The sequence below is a fragment of the Leptonotus elevatus genome, chromosome 17 (genome assembly GCF_054856555.1).
Source record: "Leptonotus elevatus isolate MCC_2025b chromosome 17, RoL_Lele_1.0, whole genome shotgun sequence".
Taxonomy (NCBI): domain Eukaryota; kingdom Metazoa; phylum Chordata; class Actinopteri; order Syngnathiformes; family Syngnathidae; genus Leptonotus; species Leptonotus elevatus.
In genome coordinates, this window is record NC_141255.1 from 7,884,756 (window position 1) to 7,905,703 (window position 20,948).

Below are 20,948 nucleotides of genomic sequence, written 5' to 3' on the forward strand. Positions count from 1 at the left end.
GTCTCTAAGTGTACATTCTTGTGCCGCGTGACAGTGTATTCATTCCTATACCACTGTGTAAACCAGTTAATTTTGCACATTTAAAATAGAATTAAGGGGGGGGGAAACTTTATTTGACAACACTCCTTAGAGTCTAAGGCATAGGCAAAACACAAAGTTCAGTTAAATGTATTTTCACCATTTTCTGAATATAATTATTCGTAAAAAATATCATCGTTCGGATTTGAACTTTTTTTTAAATTTTACGCAGCGTTTTTTGTTTGTTTGGTTTTTCTTTTTTAAAATTTGCCATCTGCACTGCAACGCTTGAGCTTCTCCGGGTTGTTGGAAGCCATGTGCGAGAAGTCTCTGAAGATGTGCTGGTAGGTTTCATCACCTGTGCGACATAAAAGAGGTAAACAAAACCTTTTAAAAACAAACAAATTAATAAAAGCCCAACAAGTAAACTGCTCGAAATGTGCCGTGCAACAATTTGTTAGTCCAACAGATGGCACTGTCGGCTCGAGAGGCGCCGAAGAAGAGCGTTTTGCCAAGAGAAAGACAAAGCCACCAGTAAGTTCAAAATGTCAATAAAACATTTGTTTTAGTAAAACAGGCCTTCAGACTTTGACAACGAGATATACATGAAAGCAAGAAGGATATGTTTTTATATTTAAAAGTCCCCTTTCAAGTCTATTTCCGGTTTGCCGAGAAGCAGGAAGTGTAGGAAGCAGGAAGCATGCGCAATACACTTTACCTCGTACTTTGCAGCAGGTGGCACACTGCACGAGCTGGTGAGACCAGCTCCATGTCTCAGGAGTGCAAGGACACACAAAGACACAGTCAGAAATGCTGACCAGCAGGGTCTTTTTGGTTTTGTTTTGAAATAAGCACACACGAACAAAACAAGGTACAAGAAGCCAGCCTGAATAGCAAAAACACAATGCATGACCATGAAGGCCGCAATGCAAACAGGATGTGAGCATGCGTTACCCCCCCCCCCCCCATTAATGTGCAGTCAGCAACACCTACTAAATTTTCACAGTATTATGCAATTTTGGGGGTTTCAAAGTGCAATATGTTATGTGCAAATGGAAGAATGATTAGTGGTGATAGGAGACTCTTTGTTGTATTGTCCTGTCACGACCGGTCTTCATCATTGATTCTGAATAGAAAACTGGATTTTCACGCTTTCTCAATGAAGGCGTAGTTCCCTTCGCCCCCCATCTCAAATGAGATTTCCAACTGTATAACTTTGCATGGTAGAAAAAAGGCAACACTGTAAAACCAGTGTTTTTATATTGCACAACAACAAAAAATGGCCAATTCCTTTCAGAGTTGAACTAATCATTTTGTCCTCCCAGAGCCCATCCGCTTATTTGGTGCTTTAAAGCCTGGAGGCTCTTCCTGGTTTGGCCCTGCCCACTCCCTGTCCCACCACTCCCGATCGCTTGACCCTTTGAGAGACCTGATTTTCCCAACGATCCATCCAGCTCTTGCATCTCTCTGTTCATCTTGGCAATCCGCAGTCTGGGAGACAAAAAGAGGATCAGTCAAGGTTTCAATTTTGGGTTCAGGGGGCAAATTTGTTCATGATGCTCACAAAGTGACGATGTCTGCGTTGGCGTTGTCCACGGCGATCGTTATGGGGTCCTTCTGGTTTTTGTCTCTGGCGTTGTAGTCTGCGCCTCGTTTCAAGAAGAGACACACCAGCCTGCGTTTACACACAAGCGTGTAACTCAGTTTACTTGGATATCAAATCAAATGTTTCCATTGAAATTGATTGAAATAAAGAATTAGCACTATTATCTATGCTAGAAAAAGTCCTGTGTAAACTTTGACTGCTAACTGCTGCTAGTCTGTAACCTACACACATGCACACGCACGTACAGCCACTTCCTGCACACAAAATCTAATTTTGCACACTAAAGATTGTGATCAAGGCTGTTCTCTGTTTATGGATCCTTTATCCGGTCTACTACTTTGTGTGAGTGTGTGTGTGTGTACCCCGTGTGGCCCAGGATAGTGGCGTGATGAAGCGGCCGTTTCCCATTTCTGTCCGCCTGGTTGACATCAGCGCCATTCTGCAGCAGGAATTCGCACGCCGCCAGGGCATTCTGGTAGGAGGAAAACAATCAATAAAAGCCAATGGTTGGTGTCATGGCGGTTTACGTAGGAACCCTCACCACAGAGACGGCCTGGATCAGCGGCGTGCAGGCTTCCTCTGCCGTGTTGACCCAGTTGACGTTGGCGCCATGGGCTATTGCGTCCGCCATGACGGGGAAGTTCTGCAGGGCTGCCGAGCGGTACAGCAACGCCCCTGGGTGAAGGCCGCTGAGATCCTCCTCTTCGTCATTCATATCTAAGGTACAATAAAAAATAGAATAATTTATGGAGCACAAAATACACCAAAGCATGCACGTACTTCCACGTTTTTCTAAATTTCAATTTAATATACTGTATACATATAATAGTGTATTCTATATGAATAGAGTACTTTCATTAGCATCACTGTCTAATCAATGGCAAGGCAAAAATAAAACCTGCAAATAGGTGCGTCTGTCAGTGAATAGTTTGTTATACAGGAAAAAAATCATGCGTATGTTATATGAGTTTGCAGTTTTTCTAGAAAAACAAGTTTTATATTTTAGAAAAATCATAAAAAAAAAAAAAAATTGGGGTATATTTTAGAGAAAAAAAACATACATATTTTAGTCAGATATTTTCCAGAAAAAAAGTTATGTTTCTTAAAAAGTTGTATTTTCTAGAAACAAAGTTGTATATTTGGGAAGAAGTTGAATACTTTCTGGAAAAAAAAGTAGTAAGTTATATTTTGATAAAATATATATATTTTTTTGAATTTTCAAGAAAACGTCATAGATTTGAAAAAGAGTCATATATTATTTGCAAATGGTTGTACTGTATATAGTAGTATATTTTCTGAAAATAAATCGTATTTTCTAGAATTTTTTTAATATATTTCTGAAAAAGTTATGTCCCACAAAAACTATACTTTTAAATAAGTCTTTATTTTTTAGAAAAAGTCATATTTTCTTGTAAAACTAATTATGTTGAAAAAAATAGTTAAATTAGTAAAAGTGAAATTTTCTGTAATAAGTGATATATTTCTTTAAAAAAAAAACTTAGTAAGTAAATATAATTAAGTAAGTATATTTTCTTGAAAAAGGTTTCATTTTTTTCCAAAACAAAATTGTATATTTCTGAAAAACAAAATACATTTTAGAGAAAAGGTTGTTTTTTTCCTGAGGGGTTGAGTTGAGTGCAAATGGTGTCGTCACGGGACGAGCGCGGGTCCCGCCTTTCTCTATGGAAGATGAAAAATGCTTTCTTTTTTTCCTGTGCGTGTGATTGCGTGTGCGTGAACTTTTGTGTGCCGACCTATGTGGGAACCCGTGTTGTTCTTCTGGACCTCAGTCGGGCCTGACACTGAGAAGAGAGAACACTCGTGACGTGGCGGACATCTCACCGGAGGTTCCTCTGTTACCTTGTGGGTCCACATTACCCGATCGAGGCAGAGTGCTTCGGCTCGGTTTTGGTCTGAGCGGCGGTTTCTGCGCGGTGACGTCTTGCGTGGCCGCCCTGCTGCTCTTAGCACCTGGACGCATCTGCAAGGTGTTCCGACTCGTCTCCGGCAGCTTTTGGATGAACTTCTTCTCCACGTATTTGGATCGAATCCAGGCCTCTTTGTCCCCCCTTGAGCCACATAAGGAGAGGCTGTTGTCAGGGCTTGGAATTTGCTGTTAAATACACTTTAATAGGTACTGTAAGCATGAGTGACTAAACATGCGGTCACAACGTGAAACATCGAGTCTGTGTACTTTCTACACTTCCTGTTTCCTGCGGTAGTGTAGAAATGAGGAAGTGCTATCATGTAATCATTAGCCAAGGTCGAATTTTGACAGCACAAAAATCACACTGATTGATTGGCTTGTGCCCATGTGGCAGCCAGCCATGCAAAATCAACCAATGACCAAAAAGCCTGATCTCAGCTGACCAACCGTGAAATAAGAGCTTCTTATTTTGCATTGCATGTACCTTGGACTGGAGGGAAGGGGCTTCTTTAAGGTGATCTCGTCAATTCGGGCCTCGTAGATGCCGTTGATGACGCCGTTGCCCAATTCACACATCAACTGCAAGACACAATAAGATCACAGCAGTCTCAAAACACTTTTAGTTTTTGTGAGCACAGAATAAGACAGTTACCTTAATGAGTTCTGGCTCCCAGGAATCCAGAAAAAGGGAGCGTACTTTGGAGAAGTGGACCCCAAGGCTCCTAAAAAATGATGAAGTTGACGTAGGGCCAAGTCACGTGTGTCCGCCAGTGTGTACCTGTGTATGCCCGAGCACACGATGCACAGCGTGATGCCAAGGTTGATGGAAGCCCAGTCGGGTCCCGGCGCCCCACAGTCGCAGCACTCTCGGTTCCCGGCGATGGCTTGAACCTCCTCCAAGGCCTTGCAGCCCTCGTTCTCTTGACTGGCGACGGGGCTGCCCGTTGACACTGAGCTGCACCGCTGCCGCTGCAAAAATGACGACACGGTTGACGAGGAGAGGCGGAAAGGCGTGCCGAACAGCGTGTGCGCGCATTCTCACCGGACTGTGTTGATCTCTGCGATCCTGGAAGGCCGAGGCGATGCTGTTCTGCACGGCGCTGATCCACGCCTGCTGCTGCCTCTCGGAGTCGGCCTGTAACAGACAGCTTCTGCAGCCACGTTATAGTCAGTCACTGTGACACGATCACGCACAAGCACGGAGACTCACTTAGACGGGGAGACCACTTCGAAACAGAATCGCCTCTCGTTCTCGCTGTTGGGTTTCACCGTGCACAGACGCAAGTCCTCCACCACCACTGTGGGCTGGTCCTGAGGGACACTACACATTCAAACATGCAGACCACACGCCACCCACAAGACTCCTTTTGGCTACGTCTTTATCTCCCATTTTCAGAGCATAACCCTACTCTTTGCTTGTTTACCTTAAATTTCTTCTGATACACCAGCTGATTTTTTTGAATGGAGAACCAGCGCCTGAGAGAGGAAATTATGAGACCCAAAGCACCATTTAAATTTTTGGTTAAATATATATATATATATGGTCGCACCTGCTCCAAGTCTTGAAGGCGTTGCTTGCTCTTTTGTAGAGGTATCCCTCCATGGCAACCCCATCCGCAGAGTCTGGTTTAAAGTCCATCATGGAGTCGTCGTAGGAAATATCCTGGAAAACCGACAATCCATCTTCGTGTGACTTTATGCAACGCGTGTCTTTTTAAACTCGAGAATGCAGGGCGAGGTTGTTTTTTTTTGTTGCTGAATAGCTTAAATGGTGTGCAATTAATTTAAATGGAAAAAATGTTGAATGTGAGATTGAAAATGATGGAGGTACAATTTTAATATGTGGCCATTACTTATGGAATTGCGTAATGGAAAATAAGGAATTCAAAAAATGTGAACAGTTTGAAGTTGCAATGGTTTGGATACTGTATGGAAATTTTAATTTGAGTTGAAATGGTTAGAATTGGTTGAGAAATGTGGAAGGAGGAGGGAGTGTAAAATGTCTGCATTGAACTGGGAATGTCATGGAATATTGAAAAATGTGGGTCATTTTCAGAATGTGGAAAAAAAAAATCCCACGATATTTATATATGAAAAATGTCTGCATTGATTCGGAAATGCTGTCATGGAAGATGTGGAAAACTAAAAGATGTGGGAATTTAAGGAATGTGAAAAACATTTTTCCAAGATAACCTGAATTTAGAGAACATTTAGAACTTGGAATGATTTTAATCATTTGTAAAATGTAAAAGTATGTAAATATGCATTAACTTAGAAATGCCATGGAAAACGTGAAATAATAAAAAATGTGGGACACACTGAATTTTTTTGAATATTGTATTTTAAAATTGAAGTTGTTTGAATTGGTTGAAATTTGTGGAAAATGTTGGTAAATTTGTAAAATGTCTCAAATTATTTACATTAAATGAGAAATATTTTCACAGAAAATGTTGAATAGATTAAAAAGTAGAAATTTGGGGAATGTGGATAAATCTCCTGAATTTTGTTATTACATGAAGTTAGAATGGTTTGAATAAGCTGAGAAATGTGGAACAATCAGTGTGTCAAAAAGCAGGCTCAATATTAAGAGATACAATCATTCAGTGGGTGTTTGAAACCTTTTTTTTAATGGCGGCATGTCTTTGCTCCATGTCCCTCTTCTCCCGTGCAGAATTCAGGACAAACTGCGTATGCTGTTGAAACATAACAAAAGAGTAATGCTTGTTTATTTTTTTAACAATTTATTGGTGACCAACCCAGGCTTACAGTAGACCTACATACTCGTGGTTCGGCACCCACAGAATTTTTTTCAACACTTTTTTTAGTTTTCATTTTTTCTCCATTTTTTTTTTGTTGATTGGCATTTTTTTACGAATTCTGTGGGATTTCCCCCTCAATGCATGCCCATTATTTTTTACATGGATTGTCTACCTCCTGTGAAAGGATCCACTGTACACTCAAATCATGTACTAAACATATTTTGGAGGAAAACAAATATTAATGTTTTTCTCAGCATTCATCCTTAATTCACTTTTGTCTTCTTAGTTTCCTTCCTCTCGTAAGTGCCTGTGCTTTAACATATATCATATGATATTTGACGTAATAACCATGCCACAGAACAAGTTAATTTCCTGTCTTTTGACACACGCAGTGTTCGACTAAGCCATGTGAAATATTTCCTGTTGTTGCTCGCTATTTCCTGTCAGGCCGCCAGAGTAATGTCATCTGCCCGTGGTATGCAAATGCTCAACTGGAGCACAGCAGTTTTATGCATTCGTTTCTGTGGCAGGAATCCCAAACATGACCATTTTTTATGAGAATTTATGAGAATAAAGAAGCCATATATTTTCGAGATTTACAGGTACTCGTCAAAAAAATAGATTATCCTCGAAAAGTTGAATAATTTCTGTAATTCCATTCAAAAATGTTCATAGTTTATAGATTCAGGGCCCACAATTTAAGTGATTTCATTTGTTTATTGTTACATTATTCGGGCTTCCAGCTCATAAAACCCACTAAAACATTATGTCAAAAAATGTGAATAATGTGAAGAAATCACCAATGCATACTTCCCAGTGTTTTGCATGGAAAAATAAAAGATGGATGGATGGATGGCACATCCTGTTTTCATGGGTTTTATGAACTGGAAGCCCAAATAATGTAAAAAATAAACAAAATACTTGAAATCACTTAAGTTGTGGGCCCTGAATCTATAATGTATGAAAGTTTTACTTTTTGAATGAGAATTACGGAAATTATTCAATTTTGGGAGGATTTTCAAAAATGTTGACGAGCGCCTGTATAGCGGAATATTACGAGAATAAAGTTTTATATTTTCTAGATAAAATTTGTAATATTTTTTAGGTCAAAAGTTGTAATATTAGGAGAATAAAGTTGTACATTTTCAAGAACATATTTTTGTTTTGATTTAAATCATATTAACATGTAATAATAAGAATAATTACCTCTTCGCTCAGCTTTTGCCGATAACGATCTAGTTCTGATAAGGACTGGTAGCCATTCTGGAACAACTGGGCCTGAGCGTCCATTAGTGACAACATCTGGCAGGATGAGAATTGTGAAGTTTTGAGGAAAAACAGTCTTATTGAAAAGAAATAGTTAATTTAGTAAAATAAAGTTATGCATTTTGGGATAAAAAATTCCCGTATTTTCATATAAAATACAAAATCGTACAGCTTCAAGATAGATCAAAGTTGTGAGACACTTGTATATTTTCAAGAACAAAAGTTTCAAGACATTAAAAGTCATATTACAACAATTAAAACCCTGGAGAACCCACAGGGTCAAATTTGGCCCCTATAAATTCTGCTACTCAAATAACATTTTTTTTTTTTTACAAATTTAACTTCAAAAGTCCAGAGTGCCACTTCTGACCCCTGCATGGGGTCATCTAGTGGATGAATATTGCAATATTACATGCCAATTTTGTTGAGCTGGAAATCAATCCAAACAAATCCATCTTCTCAGCAAACCATCAGATGGTAAAATTGTGTTTTTTTTTGTTAATCTATTTCATATCATATTGCAGAATGCCTAGTTGTATGTTTTATATATATATATTTTGATAAATTAACAACTCTGAGCTAGTTTAAAAAAAAGGGTTAAAATTGAAAAAAACATTTTGGTGTTCAGTGAACTTATAGCAGTCATTTAATGTATAATTCATAATTTTCCAAAGAAGAAAAGGGTTCTTGGGTTCTCCAGGGTTAAGTTGCATATTTTCCAGATTTTCCAGATTAAAGTTGTAACCTTTTGAGAAATCAATTATATATTTTTGAGGAAAAAAGATGTACCGCATACTTTCAAGATCAAATTCTGTATGATTTCAACATGATCCATCCAATAATGAAGTAAATACTTTGTGGATGTATTATTCAATGTGCACTTTTAAAACTTTCAATAAAAAGTCGACGTATGAATTTGATTAGGCGTAACTCACGGCCATCAACAGTTCAGTCTTCTTCTTGGCCTCGATGATGTTAATCTGCAACAAAATGACAAAGAGCTCCAGTTTAAACGCTGAGAAGTCCACCCGAAAATTGACATCACCTCTTCCTCACCTCCAGGACGTAGTCCAAGGCGCCGGATCTGAAGGCCCGGCGGGAGTTGAGTAGCGCGCTGCTAGCCTCCTCCACCTCGTGGGGCTTCCCGCGAGGTGCCTGAGCGTTCCTCGCCAGAGCCCCCTCCAGGGATTCGCTGCTACGCTCGAACTCCTTGCGTGCGTCCTTGAAGCGGCGCACATCTCTGGAACAGAGTGGAAAAAGCACAAAATACTGATGCTGAGTGATCTTGGTTAAAGGTCGGCGCTTGACTTTACGACTTTTGTGCATGGTGACTTACTCTTTTACAAAGGTCTGGAGTTTAGTTTTGACTGACTTCTGCGTGATATCAATCACCTCCTACAAGGGGAAGCGTCGGGGGGGGGGGGGGGGTTATATGTATTATATTAGGCCTATTTTCAAGATTAAAATAGTAATATCACAAGAAAAAAAATCTAATAAATACAATTATTCTTCAGTCGCGTTACTGCCTCAAGTGCAACAAGCAGACAAACTAACTCACCCCTTGCGCGTCCAAGATGAAGGACAGCTTTTCGGAAAATGTCTGCAAACATTCCTGTAAGAAAACCAACATTGTTTGGATGCAAAGCAACTTGCACAAATGAGTCTTTTTGATAACATCCTCCCCTCACCTCCATGGTGGTGTCCCCGGAGCAGTGCTGTCCGAGACTCTGGAGGCCGTTCACGAAGCTCTTGCTGGTCTGGTAGTAGACTCGGCTGGCCTCCAGCATGGTCTGGCATTGTTTCACGAGCTGTAAGACAACATAGGTTTGTGTGGTAAGAAATAGCAACAACAAAAAAAGTGTCTGAAAAATAAAAATGTCTCCAAGTGCCCACTTTGATTAGCGATGACTGAAGTTGACTGTGACCACTCCTACAGTGTTGCAGCTCTCACTCTTGCATTCCTACTGCACTCGCAAAAATACTAACATCGGGTCTAACCAGCCTCTGCGCGGAATTATGCTATGTGCTACAGAATTTATGCCTGTTCAAAAATGGAGCCCTACAATTTAGATCTTCAAACCATACAGTTTTTTAATCTCTAAAAAATACATGTTTTTTTCTCATATTATAAATTTTGCCTCAAAATTACTTGATTTTTGTAGTACTATCAATTTATTCTTGAAAATATAAAACTTTCAGTTTAGTTCTTATCATATTACAACAGTAATCTAAAAAAAACAACTTTTTATCTATAAGACTCTAGCTCAATTACTACTTTATTTTTGTAGTATTAAAACTTTGATCTAAAAAACAAAGCTTTGATCTTGCAAACATCTGACCTGCTGAAAAACTTCAATCTGCTGAAAAACTTCAATCTCAAAATTAAAGAACTTTTTGATCTAAAAAAATATACCCGTAACATGACTTTATTCTCCTTATATTTGTATTATTTATTACACTTTTTTACAACTTTTATTGGAAACATACAACTTTATTCTTGTAATAGTATGACTAATTATGAAAGTATATGACATTTTTCTTGAAAATATGTAATCTAATTCTCATAAAATAGTGACTTAATTCTCGAAAATATACAACTTCATTCTCCTAATATTAGGAATTAAATCTAAAAATACACAACTTTAATCAAAAAAATATATATGTCATTTTCATAATATTGCATTTATAATGTAAAAATACTATACTGTAAAAATATATGACTTTAGTCTTATAATATACAACTCTATCTTGAATATATATATATTTTGAAATACACTATACAACTTTATTCTCAGTATATTACAACTTTATTTTTTAAAACAAATGAATGACTTCATTTTATTCACACAAATCTCACCTTGTCTAATCGTGTCTCAAATTCGCCCACATCAGTTTGGACAGCCTCAATGTTAGCTCTGAAACACAGACACACACGGAAAGAAAAATTTGTTTCTTCTTCAATTGACTAGCAACAAATCTAGCCACTTTTTGTAATGTTACTGGACTTCTGGAGACATTCACAACACTGCGTCCATATTGTACATTCACTAGTGGAGGCAGCACTGGAGCCATCAGATTACACGTTGTCAATTAGCATTTGGATTCGTGCATGTGGCGCATGCAGCGGGCAAATAGCCAAATAACCCCTCAACCCTCACAAATCGACAATTTAGCCTAACATTCATGTATGTGCATCGTGCAGGTTAGCACCCGCGAACGCATGTAACATTGCTAGAAGCTAACCTGCGCTAACACTGCAGCTCTGCTTAGCTACAACTAGCAACCAAAACCATGACTTTATTTTCAAAATTCTGTGACTTTTTCAAGTGAAGTGATTGTGTTATTAAGAAGCTGACGTTTTTTAAATGATCAGCAGCTGCGGTGCACAGAAGGGAGAGAGTTGCATGACACTCACCATGCCATTTACAGGTGCAACACAAGGATGTAGTTGTGTGTCTGTGTGTGTCAGATATATATATTTGGCCTTATTACATGTCATACAACCAGTTCATTCCTCTACATTCTCTTTTATTCAGTTTTTATATTTTACAACACAGTGCTATGTTTATTTATTCATAACAGGACCTCTGAGAGGAAAATGTTCTTTCTTGTGTCAACGCCAGTGGCCCAAAAGTGAAGTTTCACACTTCCTGCAGCGCTCGGCTCACTTCCTTCCTTTTCACCTCAACTGTTACCTGTCAACTGGAGGCTGCACTTTTTTTTTGTCCACGCTACCATATACACCCACACTTTTCTTCTACTTCTGCGTCACCTTTTCGTTTTCCGCTCCCTTCATTCCTTTACCCTGCCAAACTTCTCTGGACACATGGTGGGTGTGTGTATAGGGGGAAGTCAAGTTTGAAAGATGCCAGATCAGCTGCAAGGCACAATACTGTGACTCAGACCCAGGGCACACCCAAAAACTACTCTCGCCGGCTTACATGCTTACAACACCACCATTTAACACCGCTTGCCTTGACGTGCTCACTGTATGGCTAAACATGCATATTGTTAAAATTGCTCAAACAGTATGTCACATACAAGATCCATATTTTACATTCTCTCACAATCTCACAAAACTGATTTAAATCAGAAAATCGGTTTTGATATAAAGATGTGTACACATTAAATTGAACTGAATCGAATTGTTCCACTACCGTCCTTGACTTGTTTTGTGCTCCAGGTATGGATAAATATACATATTAAATCGTCTTATATTAGAGAGATAGAACACCCATAATAAATAAATAAACAGACACTATGACAAATGATAAATCATTACAATCCACCCATAGCACCTTTTCTTTTCTATCACATGGAGTAAAGTGTTACCTGAAGCGTGGGGAGTCTTTCAAACACTCCTCAAAGTCCACTTTAATAGTCATAATGTCCTTCGTTTAGACGCAAAAAAACAAATTTAAAAAGTACAACAACAACAATTCAAAAAAAATCCAACTTCGTCCTGGCAAGGTTTACTTTGTCATTTTGTGGGCTCCGGATTGTTTGACTTGTTTTAGATGTATGGCTGCTGTGTACGATTGAGCTAAGCAGACGTTTGACGCGTCATCGGCACGCGCGCGCGCACACACACACACATGCGCCACGCACACACGCGCGCGCGCCACGCACGCAGTGTGTGTTTTTCTTGACTGGCAACCAGTTTTCTTCCCACGCAGCACGCAATACCGCCCACAGTGTGCAAACAAACAACACGTATACAGAAAAACACGTACTTTCAAGATGAACCCTGAATGCCACACGACTGATGTCGCTCACCCCGGAATTCAATGACTCGGAACAAGCTATGACAGTGTTTACAGTGTATTTGTTTTAGGTCAAATGTCGTGTCGAAAATGATTTTTCATGCTCTAAAATACGCGTCGTACGACAGTTTAAATTTGTGATATCCATTGTACAATTTCGAGGTGGGCTTTGAACGCCACACGAATGACGTCCCACACCCGGAACTCTGAACAGTCCCGTGATTCCGGGCCAGCAACAAATCATGCGACACGAACGTGTCCAGCTCCCTCTGCTGACCAAAAACCGTATCGACTTGTCTAAAATATTTACTTTATGCTCTAAAAATACAAGTCATTCTAGAATTGAAGGACATTTTCTGCGTCATCCTACCTAATAAAATAACAAACAGTCCATGCACAAAATACTGAAACAACATACACAAGCAGCATAAAACAACACAGCACGAGTGTAAATTATAGGTATTTCAGATACACAATCAATGTAACATGTAGTTCATGTATCTCTGGCATACACTTGACTTTTATAGTTTGAGTAGTCGCTTGTATTCAAATTACAATGACGGCTGTAGCTATTTTTTAAACTTGATTTTAAGCATGCGCAGATGCGTTGCGCACTTGTGAAATATATGGCTAAACTAAATCTTTCCGGTTGCATACTTTTATTCTGAAAAAAGTAAAGCGTGTTTCCGGTATGTGACGCATCCTATTCAGTCAAACTTTCCCCCTCCTTGCTGCCTCGCTTAGGGGCGAAGCAGGAGCGGAGTGGCGTTCTCTCCAACCACCACCCCGCCCCTCGACCCCACAAGCCCCCCGCCCCACAATGCGGCGGTGAAGTGGCGGAGGTCTGGTGGAGATCTTGGGAGACGGAGCTCGGACGGAGGCTCGACCACCCCCCACCCCGCCCCGCCTCTCCTCCGGATCCACGATGTCGAACCGCAAGCACCGGGACAACCAGGAGATTTGCGCACGCAAGGTTCGGGAGCTGGCCCAGTCCGGAGTAAACAAACACTGCTTCGAGTGCAACCAGCCTGGGGTGACGTACACGGACGTGACCGTGGGCACCTTCGTGTGCACGTCGTGCTCCGGAATGCTGTGAGTAGCATCTGCAGCCATAGTAGAGCTAAGTGGCAGGCCCGGAGATTGCACCACCGTTGCACATGTTGGTGCAGTAATATAGAGAGATGGTTTCCATGCGTATTTACATACTGTCTGTTTTCCCACAGCGTTTTAAAACGAGTCATTCGGTGCAAGGTTTGTTTCTTTCCGTCCCCTCCACCAGCTCCTCTGGAGTGTGGGCGTGTGTGTTTATGTGTGGACACATTTTGCATGTTCAGCCCACTCCCAGTACTCCACAGGAAGGCCTCTCTGTTGTTATTGCCTAAGCCAACTGTGTTTGAGCATTTAGTCGATATCCTTGATATCCAGCCTAAAGTCCAATTAGTAGGATAATTCAGCGCACTTTTACAACGGAATCACTTATGACACTTAGTGCAAGGAACGAGTATCACCGGGAATCGATATCGGGGGCAATTTTCTGTACTTTTGTGTGTGTTTATGACACAGTAATAATTTAATGTTATTTATTTATTTATTAATAACATCTCCAAAATTGTAATACATTTATTTTTCAAAAATATAAACAAACATGACTTAAAAATAATTAATCAGAGGATGGAGTAAAAATAAATTAAGATATAACATTTGAGATTTCAAACTCCCCCCCCCCCCCCCCTCTCAGAGAGTAGTGAACTAATATTCACTACTGTAACATTTCTACACACTATTAGTATTACTTTTCCATAGGACAACTACATGTACCTAGTGAGGCAGAGCCCAAGTCATAAATGACACAAATAGTTAATAAACTATACTAGTTGTTTTACTAATGCACAGAATTGCATCACTAGTGAGGACTAGTATATTGATCTTAAGCTTGAGATCAAAGATATCACATAAACGCTCAAACAGCTTTCCATATGCCCTCCCCCAGCATGGATGAAGGTTTACACACGTTAGAAGGCCCCCGCACACAAGCACACACACCATGGAGATGTTTCCACGCCCACCTGCTGTTTCCTCTGCCCGGAATGACAACACACGAGTTCTGCTTGTGTTTATTTGTTTTTTAACCACCTGCCATCCCACCCCAGGCGAGGCCTCAACCCTCCGCACAGGGTCAAGTCCATCTCCATGACGACCTTCTCCCAACAGGAAGTGGAATTCCTCCAAAACCACGGCAACGAGGTGAGTGACGCTCGATCAAACCAGCAGAAAAACGTCCCGCCCAAACCTCAGTCCACTTCCTCTCAGGCTCTTTAGTATCCCATCCAAAGGATAATGGGTGATTAGGCACTGAAGCGTTTAGGTGGAGTGCTTTTTGTTTGATTGCTGGCCAGCATGTGTGTGTTGCTATTTATGGGTGGTTGGGACATAAACAGTACCCTAAAAGTGTGATCTGATAGTCATAGGCATAGCAGTGAAAGGAACTACCATGTTTTCTTAAGGGGCAGCAGAGCAGATCTAATTAAAACAACAGAGGCCCCAGATTGGAACTCTGTGGAACACCATATGACAGTGGGGCAGTGCGGGCCTCAGAGCCACCGAGGCTAACACAAAGACTTCTGTCAGCCAAATTAAAATGACATTAAATCCATTTAATGAAGATTAATTAATGACAAAGCCTCTAATTAAGTTAATTGTTGCTTGCTTGCCTTGTCATCAGCCCCCCCGTCCTGTGTCGTTTGTGCTCAGGTCGGCAGGAAGACGTGGCTGTGCGCGTTTGACCCCAAGACGGATGGCTGCTCTGACATGAAGGATTCGCAGAAGTACAAGGAGTTCCTGCAGGACAAATATGAGAAGAAGAAATGGTAAGACGATGCCCGAACGCGCTATAAAACCATTTTCGGGCGTCTTAACGTTAGGGAATTAAATCAAGGATTCTTCTTGGTTGAAGAAGTTGTACAGGGGCTTGCAACAAGGTGAGTGACATCATCTTATGAAAGCGAAGCCAAGATTATAAGAAAAAGTTATTTTCATATTACATGTCACATTTAAGTTACAAATTGTCCCATCGTGCAACATTCATCCCTGTTTCGTCGAATGTGTTTTCCCTTCGAGGCATTTTTCCAAATGTAAGAACCGGAGAGACGTGGAGGGACCTTGGAGCCCAGGTGTCCAGACCGTCCTCGTTCACGGTCCACTGGCCGGCCAGCCCCCTCATAACCTGCCCCCCAACGCCCGGCCTGCCAGGACGCTGGTGAGAGATGCTCTGTCTGCAGTCGTGATGCGTACTACAAAACCACCATCTTTCCGTCTTCGCAGTGGGATCGAGCTCCGGCCGCCTCTCCCGCCGACGCCCGGCCCGACGCGTTCACCGCACGGCCCTCGCGCTCCCAAAGCTTCCGCGATCCGCCGCTGAAAGGTATCATCACTCGCTTGACTCTTTTGCGCCATCATCCAATCAAAGCATTTCCCTTTGTGTTTCTTCTGTCTCTCTATTGTAGACCAGAATGTTTGCGGGATTGAGAGACAGCGCCCGGGGTCACTGTCCTCAGCTCACGGTCCTTCCTTCCCTGCCCTCCCCCGGCCTTCAGGTGGGCATCCTGGTCCTTTTTGATTTGTCCTTCAGATTAACAGCCTCTTATGCTATGTGTGTGTGTGTCTCCTGACCTTGTAGCCGGTAGCTCTTTCAAAAAACACTTCACGTTAGGTAAGACCGCCCTCGTCGCACTGGTGCATTTGCTGTATGCCTAATGTCCATAAGCATCATCTCTCATGCATCGAGTCCTTTGCCGCTCCGATCAGACGGGTCCTCACTTTGCTATTTTTAGGAGGCCGCGGCTGCTGCCTGTGGTCAGCGGCGGGCTGCTGATATTTCACTCCGCGTCTGCGGCGTCAAAGCACTTAAAATAAACGTGGGGCACCGATGTAATCCCGCAGTGCCTACACGTTCGGTTTTCCAAAAATGGTCCTTATCTCGACAACTATGTTAACACATCAGCAGTTCTGCACTTGCACACTTTTGCACATTTTATATCAGCAAGCCTGTTATTTCAAGTTGATTTCGAGAGGTTAGCAAATTATGTAAATTTGAATAAAAATGAATAATAATGTGTCATTAAAAAAAAAAAAGACTGGCTTTATCAGATGCTAGCATGCCCTGTGGCTAATGGTTGCTGTCGGCTAAGATGCTAACCATGTTAATCTTTCTTTTGTGTGCTGAAATATTCCATATATCGGCAGTTATGCTCTTGTACACTTTATACTGTATATCTGCTATTACAGTCTGTAATGTTTTAAGTTGATTTTAGGAGTTTAGCTAATTATGTAAATTATTAAGTATTCAGGAAAATGTCATGATTCGGAAAATAAATACAGGCTGTATCCGCTGCTAGCATGCTCTGTGACGAATGTTGCTGTGGCTAATGGATGCTAACCTTTCATTTTTGTGTGCTGAAATGACCCAGCAGCAAGCTTGCTAATTATTTTTAAAGTGGAAGTCAACCTGAAACATTTCTTGACAATAATGTGTTATATGCGACCTCACTAACTTAAACACGACATTCTGATTAATATTACATGTGTTGAATATGCGGCAAAATCCAGCCGTTTTTATCCATCTCAGGGGACATTTTGCAACTTGCTGTCGACTGAAGATGACATCACAGTTGCTCAGGGCTCAGATATCGACCAATCACAGCTCACCTGTTTTCTGAAGCTGAGCTGTGATTGGTTGTTACCTGAGACCTGAGCAACATTGATGTTATCTTCATTCGACAGCAAGTGGCAAAATGGTCGTCCCCCTGAGATGGATAAAAACTGCTGGATTTTGCTGCTTAACTCATATTATTATCAAACATTTAGACTCGTGGGGCTGCATAGAACATATTGTCCCCAAAAAATTATTGGGGTTGACTTCCCCTTTAACAATTCAAACTAACCCTTGATATCTCTTACATCACGAAAACATTGCATTACTAAGCACCTTGGGCGTTTGTTTACATTCATTTTGGGATGTTGGTGTTTGTTGTGTTGATCTGGGGCTTCTTCCTATTTTTGTGTGTGGGTCTCAGGTCGCACCACGTCAACATCAGGGCCCTTCAGAGCCTTCCCCAAATCTCTCAGCTTGGACTTCGGAGGGCTGAAACAGCCGCAGCCTCCTCTTCCCCAGTCTCTGTCCCAGCAGCACCAGAGTACTGCCAACCCCCAGGACAGGTACGCTGCGGTGTCCCACCTGGACAGCGTCTTCTCGGAAACAGGTATGCCACTTTCTACAGCCAGTTCACCTTCAAATTTAGTGATACTCAAATTCCTATGTACATCAAAATGATGACATTTCTTAAGAGAAATCCACAGTCCAGTCACTTTGTTGTAGTAGCGCTCGTATTGATAGTTTGGCTTTCATAAAGGAGTGCAGTGGCGTCTGCGTGTGATCCAGATTGTCACGGCCTGCTCAGCTAGGTTGCGTAACGTCCTTCCTCCAAATGCCAAAGCTGTTAACCGCTGAATTACGCTCATTGTGTTTGCCCCGCATCACGCACAGTTGGCTTCAAAGGATTCCCTTGACTCGTTTTAATCGGTTTAAAATCAGCCGCTTTTGACTCGCCGAGGCAGATTTTACTTCTTTTTTTTTATGTGCTGAGGAGGAGAGTTTGTTTTACTGACTTTGTCACAGCACTTTATTTTTTCTTTTCAGTATTGGATTTAAACCACGTGTTTTCTCACTTGGCTCAAGCGAAAAAGTCTGTGTGAAAATGTTTGTCCGCAGCACCCCCTGCTGGGCCTCCGCAGTATAGCACCCTGTTTGGCAGCCAACTCTCTTCTGGCTCCACTCCTGCCAGGTATTTTTGTTGTTGTTGTTGTTTTTTGTCAAATACCATTATTCGTTATGCCATTACCAGACGATATTAAATTCTTCCCCTCTTCTCCCACCAGCTCCCCAGGTGTTGATACAATGTCCACTTCTCAAACATTTGCAAGTAAGCTGAAGACTTTTTTTAATTTTGATTTTTTTTCTTTCTAACCTATCTTCATTATTCACTGAAACACTCACAGATTTTCTAATTTTGTGCTAAGGCCAAAGCAATACAATTATTAATGAGAGGTGGGAAATTCACAAAATTTTGCCGGTCCGTCATTAGTCATTGGTTGCCGCCCTGGGTATAACGGCTGTCCATCAGTGACAGAATGTCCACCTCTGTTACTAATCTGCCGCCATCTCATACTAATAGTGCAATCTACTTTGCCAACATCTGTTATTATGTGTAAAAGGGTGAGTTCAAGTTAGTTGAATGAGAGAGAGAGATAGTGTGTGAATGTTCCTGAGATCGTTTGCATGAGTGTGGTGTGAGATTATGAGTATGTGTGCTTCAGTGAAAGCGCGTGCATGTGTGTGAGAGTCTGTGCAATGTGAGAGTTTTCGTGTGTGTGTGTGCTAGCATGTTTGTGTGAGTGAGAGAGACTGCATATTGAGAGAGAGATATAGTGTGAATATTTTTCACGAGTGTGAAAAATGTGTGATTGTGAGAGAGCGTGTTATGTGAGAGAGAGAGATTGTGAGAGAGATAGTGTGGGTAGTGTTGTGCAGAATAGTGTGGCATGCAGCCCGTTGACCCCAAACACTGTCAATTATCTTTTCGACCCACTGAACCCCCCCCCCTCCAAATCCCGTCCCCCTTTCCCTGTTTGTGTGTGTGTGTTAGATTTCCCCAACCCATTCAGTTCCAGCTCCACTTCCCAGCAGCCTGCTGCGCTCTCCCCCAGTAACCCTTTCAGCAGCTCCCCAGGAGGTGAGTTTGGGGGGCCGGGTTTGTGCATAGTCCCGCCACCTCAGCGACCAATCACAAACTGTTGCGTTCTCTCCCCCCCCCAAGGCGACGGCACGTTTGTCACCTCGCCCACTTCGGTGTTCCCGCCGCCTGCCTCGTTTCCCCAAGAAGCCGCCAATAATCAGGAAGCCAACGGTGACGAACATTCTTCCCTTTAGAGCCATTTAAAAAAATATTTTGTATACTTTTAAATAACTCTTTTCCATATAAATTTCAACTTGCTTCAAAAATTCTCGCCTCCCGGGTTCAATTGTTCTTTTCATTCATTTATCTTTCAACTACAATTAATACTTTGTAATTTTTACATATTTTATCTTTCAATTTACTTCATAAGCATTCAGCTTAGCATTCAACTTTCAGCATTCACATGCAATTTCTGCAGAAATTGCACTTAGTCTAGTTATAATTATAGCCATTCTTTGCAGAAGATAAAGAATACATGCCAGTGAGTGTTGTTATATTTTCTACCAAATTTTTTCAGGCTTTGCCGCCTTTGACACGTGCGACTCCCAGCCCAAAGTCCCCCGGCCCATGTCGGTGAACCCTTTTACCGTGAGTACTCCCTTTTCCTGTTTTTCCATGTAGGATGCGTTGTCAACAACTTTGTTTATGTCTCACTCTTTTTCAGGGGGATGTTTATCCCAGTCGGGGCACGTCGCGAAACCCTTTCATCTGACTAACACCTCCCCCACCACCCTTATTCTCCTCACCCATTCATCTCTGGGAAAAGTGAACTGTAGTAGTGTCCGCCGCCATTTCAACGACTGGAGTATTTTCCTCTTCCTAATGTCCTCTTATTTATATGTGTTTATTTGTGTGTGTGTGTGTGCGTGTGTTAAAAAAAAGAAGCCTGAATGTAATTATGACTCAAACTAGCAAGATCTATTTTAACGCCCATAGAATTTTTTTATGGGGGGCATAAACATACACTGAAAGTGCTGCTACATTGCTTTCATCCCCCTGCTTAAAAAAAGACAACATCTGTTTTTCTGTTTTGAATACTTTTTGCCAAAAGGAAAGAAGGAAAGTCACCCCAAATGTTAATTTTTAGGTTTTTGAAGGATCGCCGCCTTAATGCCTGTCTTCTGTTTGTTTTCCTTTCTAGGAATTTAACCACTGCCAGGCTGCATGAGCTTTGAGGGCTAAAAAAAAAAATGCTACTGAATGTAAAAAAGTAAAAAGCAATTACAGAATAACTTATAATACTGTATAAAATGATAATGCTTCTTATACTGGACCAAAGTGTTTTTTTGTTTGTTTTTTTACATGGGGGTGGGGTGAAGTTTTTGTGTAACCGCGTGTTTGTCATGGCAAGTATTCATAAAATCCGTTCGATGCTTTACTGCTGGGTGTAAGAAGCGTTGTTTTACAGAAAATAAAGCCGTTTTACAACAACTTCCATCTTCTGGACTTCTCCACCAGGGGTCGCACGTTGCCTATTTTTCTCAAGGCCTCGAGGTTACTTTGGGATGCAGTTGCAGTTGCGTAACACGCAGCCTGCTTCATGAATAGTACTCCTATTTTAGGAACGTCACCGGAATTATGGGATGCATTGCTTTCTTTTGAACTTGTGCTTAAACTGCGCTATACAGTGCAGTGGACCCTCGCTATTAACGGGTGGGCTAACAAATAGCAAAAATCCGCGTATAGTTACTGACGCCCACTGAAATGTATTTACTTTTTTTTTTTTCATTCAAAAATAAGTAAATCCAAAAACGCTGCTGAACTGGCACTATGTTTTCCACGAATTTTTAAAATTTTTATTATTATTTTTGAAACAAA

At 41.3% G+C, this 20,948-nt stretch overlaps 2 protein-coding genes across 5 annotated transcripts; one reads left to right on the top strand and one right to left on the bottom strand.

Moving 5' to 3' along the window:
* Positions 1–86: 86 nt before the first annotated feature.
* acap1 (ArfGAP with coiled-coil, ankyrin repeat and PH domains 1) lies at positions 87–15,178 on the bottom strand. Of its 3 annotated transcripts, none has more exons than XR_015090501.1 (23): positions 15,051–15,178; positions 10,434–10,491; positions 9,265–9,384; positions 9,135–9,188; positions 8,913–8,971; positions 8,633–8,816; positions 8,512–8,556; positions 7,517–7,612; positions 6,170–6,244; positions 5,102–5,214; positions 4,976–5,027; positions 4,762–4,862; positions 4,594–4,702; positions 4,330–4,520; positions 4,204–4,273; positions 4,036–4,130; positions 3,503–3,693; positions 3,379–3,426; positions 2,166–2,341; positions 1,987–2,096; positions 1,583–1,693; positions 737–1,509; positions 87–376 (listed from the first exon to the last, which is right to left on the bottom strand). XR_015090501.1 is itself a non-coding variant. In XM_086059198.1 (23 exons), exons 1-23 carry the CDS (start codon positions 11,959–11,961, stop codon positions 279–281), a joined length of 2,271 nt encoding a protein of 756 aa, XP_085915324.1. In that variant the 5' UTR covers positions 11,962–12,240; the 3' UTR covers positions 87–278. The 3 variants fall into 3 exon arrangements, 1 of the variants encoding a protein (XP_085915324.1); XR_015090500.1 differs by lacking the exon at positions 15,051–15,178 and adding an exon at positions 11,909–12,239; XM_086059198.1 differs by lacking the exon at positions 15,051–15,178 and adding an exon at positions 11,909–12,240 and having other exon boundaries at positions 1,448–1,509.
* On the top strand, positions 13,041–20,561 carry agfg2 (ArfGAP with FG repeats 2). Of its 2 annotated transcripts, XM_086059213.1 has the most exons (14): positions 13,041–13,431; positions 14,490–14,583; positions 15,091–15,206; positions 15,457–15,595; positions 15,661–15,760; positions 15,843–15,932; positions 16,016–16,048; positions 17,412–17,597; positions 18,107–18,179; positions 18,274–18,317; positions 19,041–19,127; positions 19,212–19,301; positions 19,648–19,718; positions 19,795–20,561. In XM_086059213.1, the coding sequence occupies exons 1-14, from the start codon at positions 13,265–13,267 to the stop codon at positions 19,840–19,842; spliced, it is 1,338 nt and encodes a 445-aa protein (XP_085915339.1). In that variant the 5' UTR covers positions 13,041–13,264; the 3' UTR covers positions 19,843–20,561. The 2 variants fall into 2 exon arrangements, with proteins under 2 accessions (XP_085915339.1, XP_085915340.1); XM_086059214.1 differs by lacking the exon at positions 16,016–16,048.
* Positions 20,562–20,948: the final 387 nt, after the last annotated feature.